The sequence below is a fragment of the Pistacia vera genome, unplaced genomic scaffold, assembly GCF_008641045.1.
Source record: "Pistacia vera cultivar Batoury unplaced genomic scaffold, PisVer_v2 Contig80, whole genome shotgun sequence".
In the NCBI taxonomy this organism is placed as follows: domain Eukaryota; kingdom Viridiplantae; phylum Streptophyta; class Magnoliopsida; order Sapindales; family Anacardiaceae; genus Pistacia; species Pistacia vera.
Window position 1 is genome coordinate 128,212 of NW_022196668.1, and position 13,546 is coordinate 141,757.

General features: G+C 37.9%; 1 protein-coding gene across 1 annotated transcript; it reads right to left on the reverse strand.

Moving 5' to 3' along the window:
- Window positions 1-442: 442 nt before the first annotated feature.
- LOC116117133 ((R)-limonene synthase 1, chloroplastic-like) lies at window positions 443-12,549 on the reverse strand. The gene is made up of 6 exons (XM_031403151.1): window positions 12,432-12,549; window positions 2,012-2,352; window positions 1,418-1,671; window positions 1,190-1,328; window positions 852-1,100; window positions 443-751 (listed from the first exon to the last, which is right to left on the reverse strand). The coding sequence occupies exons 1-6, from the start codon at window positions 12,547-12,549 to the stop codon at window positions 443-445; spliced, it is 1,410 nt and encodes a 469-aa protein (XP_031259011.1).
- Window positions 12,550-13,546: the final 997 nt, after the last annotated feature.

Consider the following 13,546-nt stretch of genomic DNA (forward strand, 5'->3'; position numbering starts at 1 on the left):
AACACTTTGCAGCTCAACAGATGCACCACAACAGAATGAATAATTTCAAATGCTTAAGGCAAAGATTGAAGCTAACACTCATTGTCCTTAGGTGAGAGTTAGACAATTCTTTATGTGATCATCAATGACCTTTCCACATGTAACAATGCATCGATGCACAAATGTAAAAATTTTGTAGTCTCAAAGGAAGCCAAAGACATTACTTTTAAACATACAAAATTATATCATATATATCATTCTCGAAACAATTAGGTAATACACTTATAAATGCCTCCACATATCACATGATGTGTGCAAAGCATGAATTATTAATGAAGATACCTTGAGTGAATCATTCATAATGTTAATTATAACACAATACAATTCAAATCCTTAATTTTAGCATTTAATGACATGATCACACTTATTCTCCTTGCAACAAGAATATGTCAGAAAAAACACGCTATTTAATTTCCTCCAATGAAATGGGTTGAAAGAGTGATGAAAGCATAACATCCTTAATCTCTTGACCTCCACCGCCATGCCCATCTCCATGTTGATAAAAATAATGGGAAGTTCTCACAAGATTTATTATCATTTCAACAATAGGTTGGGGTAAGGGACAATTTGTTGTAGCTCTGTATACATTTATCTTCTTCCATATCTTCCTTGTTAGATCCTTAATGTATTTGCAGGCAACTTCCTCGGAACAACCAGTGTCATTCATGTAACATTGGATTGATTTAGGTACATCACCTCTCTTTATCTCGTCCTGATTTATTTATTAAAGAAACACGACCAATCAATTCATTGAGAATTCAAATTAAAGTATATACAAACAATTGTAAATAAATTAATTCTAGATTTTATACCGGTGAAGTTCCCAAATCATCTTGAAGTCGGAAAACCAAGGATGACCATTTTACAATATCCGGAATGCTTTCTAGAAATTCTAAGTCCTTCTCTAATATTGGATTTGCTGACGATATATATGATAGAGTTGCTATAATAGGACCCGTAATTGATAAATAAGCATTATTCAAATATTCATCTAATGTTGGCTTATACTGATTGTGGTACCATCTGGCCTCTGTCATATAGCTTTGCGCCAAAATTTTCCACTGATGTAAATGACATAGCGACGAGTAGTGAGATATTTAAACAACAAACATCATAAAAATAAAGGAAGAAACTAATTATATAATATTACCATTTTGGTTAGAGTCATTGAGACGTCTGAATTCTGTTCTTTGAGAATGTGATAAGCCATTTCATTAATAAAATTGAATAGTGAGAGAAAACTTGTTTTCATGTAACTGGGAAGTTGTTTCATTGCTTTAATGTCCCACCTGAAATACATGTCTAATATAAAGCATCATACAAATTTTTCTTAGAACTACTAGGTTTGTATAACAAGAAAATTTTGCCCAACAATTACCTCGTACTGGCATCAGTCAAGAGCTCAAGTTCAGGCAAGGTACCATAAACATCATAAATATCATCTATTACTGTAATTAGAGCAATGGCCTTCGTAATGACTTTCCTGCAGTAAGAGTACTGAGGCTGAAAAGCTATACCCAAAGCCCATAAATATGATGCTATGAAGCTGTCCCTAACAAAAGTCAAACTTTCCAAGACCAATATTCTCCCACCACCTTCACAAGCAAAAGAGAAAAATATCAACTTGACTCCCTTAAAAATAGAATACGAATTCAAGTGTTGACATAGAAATCTAGACAATATAAGAGATTAAAGTTTTTTTTTCAGCTGCTACTTAACTTGTTTGTCAAATCTCTTTACTAATATTTTATAAACAGTAACACTACTCATACAAAGTTAGAATCTCATTTTTGTATTTTTACTTATGTGATTGTTTATATGTTAACACCATATATTGATTAATTATAAGTTAGTTACTAATTTATTAATTGCGTTATCTTATAATCAATGTGGTAATGAAACATACTAAGTTACATTCGTTAGGATGCAAAAGGTACAACTTCAATAAGTATTTCATTAATAAAAGCTATACAATCACAGGGACAAAAAGTTGAGGAAGGGTTGCTGACCTCAATGTGTCATTAAGAATTCCCTGTAAAATATTAAAGTCCACCCTTGCAAGCTCGAGTAAAAGGTGATTCTTGTCTTCCTTTCTCTCATATAAATCTATGAACCATGTGGTCTCAAATCGTGGCGCCCACCAATGAAAAGGAAGCTCCAAGGCATGCTCAACAAGCGCTACAAGATTTTGGTCGACATCCTTATCGTCAAGATCTTTAAGATGTTTAGAACTGAATTCCCAGGCCTCCTGCATCACACTTTCTCCTTCTAACCCATAGAATGAGGCTTTATAAAAGCTCAGTATTGCCTTCACTGTTAAACAATCCAAAGAAATAATAATAAAAAGGAGGAGGCTAGGGTTTCATTGATACTGCACAATTCAATTGAATACACAAAGTATGATTTAACCTAAATACAAAGATATATATAGGCTAAACAAAGGAAATAATGAAAAGACAGATCTACCCTTAATAAATAATAAAACAAAATAACCCATATTTCTTAACATGACCAATATAGTCCCACACACGCACAACTCTATAAATATTATAATCTAATAAATTCCATTATACAATATCTCAAAACGTAATTATAATTTACAACTAATACCTATTTATCAATTACTACTTGACTCAAAAATTAATTTTATAAATTACTCTACATTAGCATAGAATAAATTATATGCTTTTAATTTAACTGGTGACGGTTTTAGTCGAGACATGGGTATATGAAGAAACCTTCTTCTATCCACCTGTAAAACCACACATCACCAAATTTCCCAGAATTCCCAGTCACCAACAACAAATTGTTAGACAAAACACTCTCAACTAGAACTTCATTGAAATACCTCTACTGTACTATAATGAATATTCAAAACACAACACAAGTTCGATCTCAACAAGAACTCACAAAATAACAAATCAGAAAATGAACAGCAATGACAATAAAAAAGATAACCAGCTGGCTTCGAGGGCTAGTACCTCCCCAACCCAAATTCCTTTTTACTTTTTGATATCCCGAACATTCCCATCAACCCTTTTTCGTTTTACCTTATCCATTCTAACAAACTTCTTTACTCCTAATCTGTAGATGCCATATGTCCATTGCTTTACGCACAGTAAAATGATATTTAAGATTGTCCTCTACTAGTAAATCCTACCCCCATCCTCTATCACTCTCTTATTTTCCTACTGAAGATGTGCCACTAAAGAGGTCTCATCATTACCCTCCCCAGGAGAGCCACCTTGTCCCCAAGGTGGAATAAAGGAAATTAGAGATCATGGAGGTGAAATCCTCCCAAGTGTTCTCATAATTGGGTTGGCCTTTCCATTTGATTAAGACTTCCAAAGTGCCATTTGAAGTTTTCGCATTCGTAAAACCTCCTCCGGTTTGACCTTCAAAACAAGATCCTCATCCAGTGCTGCAAGGAAGGGTTGGGTAGTAGGTGGTGGGTCTTAGCTTTCTTAGTTGTGACCACACGGAAAACATCATGAATGCAAGCTGTGGGCAATAGATTCAAGCGATGGCCACTGTCCCAATCCTTTCTTTACTTAAAAGGGCCATAGAATGGGGACTTAGTTTTTCATTGTACGGACACTAAGAGCGAAGACAGTAGGGTTGCAACTTAAGGTAAACTAAATCCCCAACTTCTAGTTGAACTTCCTCCTCTTTGTATTGGCATAGCTTTCATTCGTCCTTGAGCTTTGAGGAGATTCTCCTACACTCTGTTAATGACATTGAGAGCTTGCAATTGACAATTCACTTCATCGATAGTCGAACCATGATCAAAAACTTAAAGATAGTCGGAGGATCACAACCATAAAGTGCTTTAAAAGGTGTCATACCTGTAGAGCTATTGAATGTTGTATTAACCAAAACTCGGCCAAGAGATCCTTTAGGCCACTGACGAGGCTGACTTCCCACAAAACAATGTGATATGTCTCCACACACCGATTCAAAACTTCTGATTGGCCATCTATTTGAGGATGGTAGGCCGAACTCATGCGAAGCTGCGTTCTTGATTGTTAAACAATTCTTTCCAAAAGTGACTGATGAATATATGGTCACGAACGGAAACAATCAATCGGGGAAAACCCATGTAGCCGAACAATCTCCTTAATGAAAAGTTGGTGACATCCTTGGCCATGTAGGGGTGTTTTAAAAGTCAAGAATGGCTGGTACTTAGTCAATCTATCAACCACCACCAAAATTGTGTTGACATTATTTGCTTTTGGAAGTCCAGTGATGAAGTCCATGGAAATGTCTTCCCACACCTGATTAGGAATAGATAAGGATTGCATAATCTGGTAGGACTCAAAGCTTGGTACTTATTTTTTGACAAGCCGAACAGAGTCGAAATACTCTTTGATATCCGTTTCATGCCCTCCCATACACCACACTGTTGCTGTAGGGACTACTGTTTATCTTTGCCTACGGGCTGTTATTGGAACTACATAACTGTTATCATGTACCTTCTATTCTAGAAGTATATTTTAGTATCCGCTTTGGATAATATAGGGTATCATTTTGAGATATCTAATGGATTGTTGTCCTTTAGTTTAAATGGTATTCTATTTGGAATTGCAAGGTTATAATGGATTATATGTTCTTGATTTAAACAATAAAGATATTCTCAATATTGAAACCAAGAAAGCTAAACATAGCGATCAAAACCAGACATATCTCTGCACTGTAGATTGTGTCATATTAATAAGACGCGTATTGCAAAACTTCAAAGGGATGGAGTTTTGGCCCTTTTGACTTTAGTCATTTGAGGTATACTGTTAGGCAAGATGACCAAGTCTCTTTTCACAGGACAAGGTGAAAGGGCTACTAAGCTGTAGGCATCATCCATATGATGTATGTGGTCCACTACAGTTGAAGCCAGAGGTGGATATTCATACTTCATCACATTACTGATGATTTCGTAGATATGGTTATGTCTACCTTATGAGACATAAATCTGAAGCCTTTGATAAATCAAGGAATTCAGGAATAGTAAATAATATGCTCAAAAGTATTAAAGCTCTTCGATCGATCGAGGAGGTGAATACTTAAGCTTTGGGTTTTCAGAGTACCTAAGGAATGTGGGATAGTATCACAACTCACCTCTCCTTATACACCCCAACACAATGGAGTGTTAGAAGGAGGAACAGGACCTTACTTGACATGGTTAGGTCCATGATGAGTTTTAGTGTTTATCTGTACGTTCTAGGGTTATGCCCTAGAGACTGCGACTCATGTTTTGAACCGTGTGCCGTCAAAGTCTGTAGATAAGACTCCATATGAGCATGGAGTGGGCGAAAGCCCAACTTGTCTTATCTAAAATTTGGGGTGCGAAACTTATGTTAGGAAATTACTTCGAACAAGCTGGGCCCAAAATCCTGTAAATGTATATTTGTGAGGTATCCAAAGGAGACCAAAGGATACTATTTCTACCACCTAGAAGAGCGCAAAATTTTGTTGCTCTTTGTATCTTTCTAAAAAAGAATTTTCTAAGAAGTACTAGTGGGAGAAAAGTAAACTCGATGAAGTTCTAGAACCACAATATAACTAGACAAGGAGGGATGATGTGCCACAGGAAGTAGTTGAGCATCATGAGGAGTTACTCCACAACTTATGGAACAAAGTGAACCACCTCAGGTAACACAAGAGCTACGTAGATCTGGAGTGTACGCTATGAGCCCAAGAATATGGTATCTCGTGACTCAACATGGTGACGTACTAGTCTACCAAGACGATGAACCCAGAACCTACGAAGACACTATATCGGATCCAGATTCCGTTAAATGGCTTGAAGCCATGAAATCTGAGATGACTCCATGTACCAAAAACCAAGTGTGTCTCTAGTGGAACCACCTGAAGGGGTAAAACCCATAGGGTGTCATGGGTCTTCAAGAAAAGACTGACATGGATGGCAACGTGCATACTTATAAAGCACGACTGTTTGCCAAAGGTTTCAACAAATTCATGGCATTGACATATGAAGAACCTTTTCGCCGGTTGCCATGATTAAATCCATCGGTTACGCTTGCAATAGCTGCATATCATGACTATGATTTGGCAAATGGATGTCAAAACGCTTTCCTAAACGGAAACCTTAAGGAGGATGTGTATAGGACACAACCTGATGTGTTTCTTTATTGATAGTCAAGCTAATAAGGTATGCAAGTTACAGAGATCAATTTATGGCATCAAGCAAGCTTCAAGGAGCTGGAACATTCGTTTGATGAAACCGTAAAAGAATTCGGTTTTATCAAGAACGAAGATGAGCCCTGTGTTTACAAGAAAGTAAGTGGGAGCGTAGTAGCATTCCTAGTGTTGTATGTCGATGACTACTCTGATCGGGAATGATATACTGAACTTGCAATTGGTAAAGATTTGGTTATCCAAGTGTCTCTCTATGAAGATAGGGAAGCAGCCTACATCCTTGGAATAAAGATCTATCATTATAGATCGTGTAGGTTGCTTGGCCTAAGTCAGAGTGCATATATTGACAAAGTACTGAAAAGATTCAGTATGAAGACTCAAGAAAGGATTTCTTCTGATGTCACATGGTGTTTATCTCTCTAAAGAATGTGTCCAAAACACAAGATGAGAGAGATAGGATGAAGAGTCCCATATGCATCAGCAATTGGATCCATCATGTATGCCATGCTATGTGCTCAGATTGATGTCTCATGTGCTTTGAGCATTTGTAGTAGATATCAATCGGATCCAGGTGAGCATCATTGGATGGCGGTCAAGAATATTCTTAAGTACCTGAAGAGGACTAAGGATATGTTCTGGTTTATGGAGGGAATGAGCTCACTGTAGTGCTAGTTCCAAACAGACAAAGATGATTACCGATCGCAATCAGGTTTGTATTTGTCTCAATGGCGGTGCAGTGAGCTGGAAGAGCTCTAAGCAAAGCACTGTAGCAGACTCTACAATGGAGGCTGAGTATATTGCATTGCCAAATGCAGCCAAGGAGGCAGTCTGGATTAAGAATTCATTACTAAACTTGGTGTGGTTCCCACGATTGTTGATCTTGTAGACATCTATTGTGACAACATGGAGCAATTGCTCAAGCCAGGGAACCACGATCTCATCAAAAGTCCAAACACATACTCAGACGATTCCATCTCATCAGAGAGATAGTTGAGAGGAAAGCTGCAGATTAGTAAAGTGCATACTGACGACAATCTCGCAGATCCACTAACAAAGCCTCTGTCGCAGCAGAAGCATGAAAGGCACTTGAGATCATTTGTATTAAATACATGAATGATTGGCTATAGTACAAGTGGGAGATTGTTAGAGTAGATGCCTAGAGCTAATCAATTATTGTAGAATTGACTCTTTGTAATAATGTTCATTAATCAATAAAAGACATTTTATTCTATATCGCGTAAATCATATTATTGCATATGATGATATATGTCCTTAGAATGGTAGAATCGTGACGAGGGTTCAAGTGTTTCAAATCTTGACAGTGAGAACCCTATGAGCACATATGGTGGCCATTCTAGAAACGCCATAGCCCCAGTATTATTCTAAGTAAGGGCACAGATTACGGTAAGGCATCATGTGTTGAACGACTCTATCGAAAGGCAGTGACTGATCTCACTTGTCGAGGTTGTTTGGTGACAACCTGGTGCAACACAGGTGCTTGCTGTAGGCGAATACCCCAAGTTCACTGGACTGACCTACTAGGTTCCATATGGATGGTAACCCCAGTGTTTATGGAACAAATCCTCTAACGAATGGTGGTGCATGTGATCCTTAGACTTGAGATCACTAGCGCCTGTGCACCATTGGTGCATTTGACACTAGCCTAACACAGTTCTATTCAGAGCTATCAATACAGTGGTGATTGGCTGCATCAAGGAGTGTATCAACTATGGTGGATTGACAGAGGATTCATCACTCCCGGTATGGGAGAGTTATCTCACGGTGCAATTTAATATATGACAATGACACTAAGATTGTGGCCACATGGGATTGAGTTGTTGCTCTATCCGGTTTATAATACAGGTCATTGGTCTAGAACTGAATACATAATATCGAGAGTAACTGGAGGTTGCACTATTTCTATGCCTTCGTCTCGTAGAGATAATGCATGATGAAAGGATCAAATTGTACGGTAACCATATCGTTGACAGGTAGCTACTTGCTGAATCTGAATCTATCGAGTGGCCATGATGCCTTGCTAGGGGCCAATCTTGTTCTGTGTATTAGTGAGACGATTATGGTGTTAATCACGATATTACACTACCGGTATGATGAGGAGCCTATGGTCACACACATAGAAGATTTAAGAGCCAAGAGAAAGAAGGGCGTTTTTGTCTTTTGGGCGAAAGGGTATTTTGGTAATTTCACAGTGCAATTAAATTTGCTGAGGTCGTAGCCTTTATTTATTTGTTAGAAAAATTAAATAAGTGAAATTACGTTTAAATATGTGTTCACATATATTTAATTAAATCACATTATTGTTAAATGTTAATTAAATATTAATTGATTTTAATTGAGATAATGATGAAATATAAATAAATTCTAATGGGGTGTTTGGGTTGGAGCCCAAGCACATTCCATGTGGGAATAGACAACTTAGTTTGCCTATAAAGAGATGTGTGTGTGAAATTAAAAAAGAGATTTTTATTAGTTCATTTGATTAAAAGAAAACACACAACAAAACACTCTCTCCCACGCCACTTTCACTGTTTGATTGAAAAATCAAATATTTCTTTTTCTTCTTGATTTCTTAAGGTTAAGGAGGATCTAACAAATCCCTTTGGTTCCTGGTGATTGTCTTCATGTGGACTTCTTGGTTCGATCCTACACTTGGATCGGTAGCAAACACGTTTAAAGACAATATGGTGGAGCCTCCAACGTGGGTATGAATCTAAGCTTTAGATTTACTTTTCTGTAATCGTGTGAATACATAAACTGTAAAATTTGTGCCTTGATTTTGGGTTCTAAGGAACGATCCATCGTTGTAAAAATTTTTGTTTTCTGCTACGCAACCGAATCGTTTCCTAACAAGAACAACCCCTAACCCACTCCATGAGGCACCATCTCAATGATAAATCTCTTAGCAAAATCTGGCATTGCCAACAACCGGTACTGATGTCATGATCTGCTTAAGTTCATCAAAGGCTTTTTGTGCTTCAGGATTCCATCGAATGCTCTTTCTTAAGTAAACTGTAAGAGGAATGGCTATTTTCCCATAATCTTTGACAAATCATCAGTAGTATCCCGTCAAACAAAGAAATCCACGTAATACCCTATATCCTTAGGAACCGCCACTGCAAAATACTGTCGATTTTGGAAGAATCAACTGCCACCCTATCTGCTGAAATGATATGCCCAAGTATTCTATTTTTATTGTCTGAAGAAACATTTCTTTTTATTGCAACCAATTGGTGTTCTTCAAGTGTGCTAAGGGTGATCTCCAATGCCAAATATGATCTTCTCTTGTATGGCTGTAAACCAAGATATCGTCAAAGAAAACAAATGAACCGCCGCAGAAAGGCCAAAATATGTTTTTCATCAAGGCTTGAAAAGTGGCTGGGGCATTGGTCAGCCGAATGGCATGACTAAAATCATAATGCCCTTCATGTGTTTTAAATTTCGTTTTGTGGTATCCTCATTCTTAACTCTAATCTGATGGTAGCCCGACTTCAAATCCAGCCTTGAAAAAATTGAGGCTCCTCAAATAATTCATGCACCATTAGAATGGGGAACTTATTCGGGACCGTTATCTTGTTTAGAGCCTTGTAATCACACAGAATCTCCATCCGCTGTCTTCTTTTCAACCAATAACATTGGGTTGGAAAAGGGACTAAGGCTGGGTTTAATGATTTCGGAAGCTAACATCTCGCCTACCAGTTTCTCTATTTCATTTTTTTGGTAGTAGGATAGCGATAAGGTCTAATGTTGGGGGTTGGGATCTAGGAATGAGGCTAATGGAATGATCTTGGGTTCTAGGCGGCTGTAATCCTAATAACGAAGTAAAGACTGACTAAAACTGATTAAGAACTGATAAGATGTTGTTATCCCCCTCAAATCTAACCTCAAATTGCTTCTGTAAATTACCAAACTCTACAAAATACCCATGTCCCTCACGATGGATTCTGTAGGAAACGTCCATGTACGCAGTAGAAAACAAAAAAATCAGTCATATACAAGGATCATTCCCATAGAGCCAAGTCAAAGGTATAATTTTACAGTTTATATTAAAGAAGAAATCTGTAGAAGAATTAACCATGAGTTTAGAAAAACTACGCACGTTTGGAGGCTCCTCCAAATTTGTCAATGAACGTTTTTTGCTACCAACCCAGTGTAGGATCGAACCCATGTAGTCCACACGATGACAATCACAAAGAACTAAGGAGGGATTTGCTGGTCTTCTTAGCTTTAAGATTAAAGAAGAAAAATCAAAGGAATTGATTTTGGGCAAAAAAATACTGTCGTGGGAAAGAGTTTGGGGCTTGTGTATTTCTCTTTTACAATGAAATGAACTAAATGAAAAATCACATTTCTTTCAATGAACACTTTTCTTTTATAGTGTTACTTTAATGCCCTATTCCCATATGAAATAGCTTGGGCTTCAACCCAAATGCCTCATGTTACCAAACACTCCCAATAGATATTTTATTTTGTTCTCAATTATCTCAATTAAAATCAATTAATATATATTTAATCTATATATTAACATTTAACAATAATGATGATTAATTAAATATATGCGAACACATATTTAAACGTAATTTCCCTTATTTAATTTTTCTAATAAATTAAATAAGGCTACAACCTCAGTAAATTTAATTACACTGTGAAATTACCAAAATACCCTTTCACCAAAAGACGAAAACGCCCTTCTTTCTTCCTTAGTCTTAAATTATTCTATGAGTGTGACCCATAGGCTCCTCATCATACCGGCAGTGTATAGTATCGCGATAAACACCAATTAATCGTCTCACTAATACACACCAAGATTAGCCCCTAGCAAGGCATCATGGCCACCCTATATATCGGATTCAGCAAAGTAACTACCTGTCAAGATATTACCGTACAATTCGATCCTTTCATCATACGTTATCTCGACTAGACAAAGGCATAGAAATAGTGCAACCTTCGGTTACTCTCGATATTATGTTTCATTTTCTGGACCAATGACCTGTATTATATCCAATAAAGCAACAACTCAATCCCCTGTGGCCATAGTTTTAGTGTCATTCCATATACTGAATTGCGCCGTGAGATAACTTCTCCCGTACCTGGGAGTGATGAATCCTCTATCTATCCACCATAGTCTTGATACACTCCTTGATGCAGCCAATCACCACCGTATTGACAGCTGTATAGAACTCATTAGCTAGTGTCAAACTACACCAATCGGTGCACAAGCGCTCCGGTGATCTCAAGTCTAAAGATACATCACCACCATTCGTTAGAGGATTTTTTTTCATAGGCACTCGGGTTACCATCCATAGGATCCTCTAGTGCGTCTATCTAGTGAACTTGCTGTGGTATATTCGCCTACAACAAGCACCCATGTGTTGCACCTAGGTTGTCACCAAACACCTTGACAAGTGAGATCAGTCACTAGCTTTTGACTGGTCGTTACACCCTATGATAGCCTTACCGTATTATCTATGCCCTTACTTCAGATAATATTGAGGCTATGGACGTTTCTAGAATGGCCACCTATGTGCTCATAGGGTTCTCATTATCAAGATTTAAACACTTGATACCCTCGTCACGGTCTACCATTCTAAGGACATATATCAATACATATTGCAATAGTATGATTTACGCTAATAGAATAAAATGTCTTTTATTGATTAATGAACATTATTACAAAGAGTCATTCTACAATAATTGATTGACTCTAGGGTATCTACTCTAACGGATCGTCCTAAGCATAGCTTTTAATGAAATCAGGGTCTTGCTTAAGGCGGGATCACCCATAATCTTCACTCCTCTGTCTCCTAACTAAATTTCATCACTTGTGTCTTCCAATCGACTATTGTCTCCCCTAAAGTTTCCAACCAAGCAATTCCCAGAACTACATCCGCACTGTTCATCTGAATGGGATTTTTTTTTTTTGTTTTGTGTAATTGGAGCTCCTTGACATCCAATTGCACATCCCTACATCCTCCTTACACCGCACTCTATAACCGTCACTAACTCTCACTCCAAATGTCTGGTCTGCATCACTGTCCCCAATTTTCTATCACGCCCTTGCTAATAAAATTGTGTGAAGCTCCCACTATCAATCAACACTATCACTTCACCGCCTCTTTTTACCCTTCAATTTCATAGTTTTCGGACCCGAATACCAACAATAGAACTAATCGAAACCTCTGCATCATTTTGCAATTGTTCTGCGACAAATTAACTTAACTCACCTCCACTATTGTTCGTCTCATCCTGGGTGTCCTCCTCATCAATCAGAATGATGTGACTATTTGTCCTCACATGATGGCTTGGAAAGAACTTTGCATCACACCGAAAAACATATCCCATGCGCCCTTTTCTCTAAATCTCAAGTTAAGTCATCTGTTTAAAAGGAACTCTCTCCTAAAATTTGAATTGGTCAGTGGTCATTGAATGGAATTGTTGCTGCCGTGTTGGCTGTCGCTCGAAACGACATTGAGATGTCGATAGTTCCAATTTTGGCTTGTTTGCGCATTGAAATTGGATTTGTATTTGTATTTGCGCCTGCCTGAAGTTGCCATTGGGTTGTCACATATGAGTTTTTTATCCATTTTCACTTTGCCCAAATTTTTACCCGCCCACTATTATTGTCCAACCCCTATTAACTCCACCTACTCCTTCGGGCCTTACACCCCTACTTAGCGCATTCTTCAATTTATCCAAAGCCTAATTTTTTTCTCTATTTCTAGGCCAATTCAATCAGTTGAATTAGTGAATTGGGCTGTCCCAACCTGACTTCTACTTTAATTTCTGGCTTGAGCCCATTTAGGAGGTAGCCCAAAGTATGCCTTCTTTCTCATCTCGTAATGGTGCCAACAATGCTTCACAATTATAGTGGTAATCTTCCATAGAGCCAGTCTGTTGGATTCCCATCAACGCCTCATACGGTCCTCCCTCTTGGGATCTACCAAATCGATGAAGTAGGGAAAGTTTAAATGTAGGCAGGATGCTACGGGAGCATGAATTTCCATCCATTGAAACCAATTATTGCATCTCCCTCCATACACACCGCCATTATGTTCAATCGTTCTCTTTTCGCCATGTCATACACATTAAGTATCGTTCGATCCTAAATAACCACCATAAGGATCCTCACCCATGAATATCGACATTTCAATTTTCCAGCCAACAAATTCTGGTCGACTTCGCCTGTTACTATGTGTTCACCATTCGTATTGGATTAGGTTCATCATTCTCTTCCCTTAGGTTTGGATTCAGATTACAAGTATTTCCATCGACCCACTGCTTTCAACTCTCTTGGCTTCTTCGTCGTCTTTGCGTCTAATCCAAGCTTGGATTTCCAACA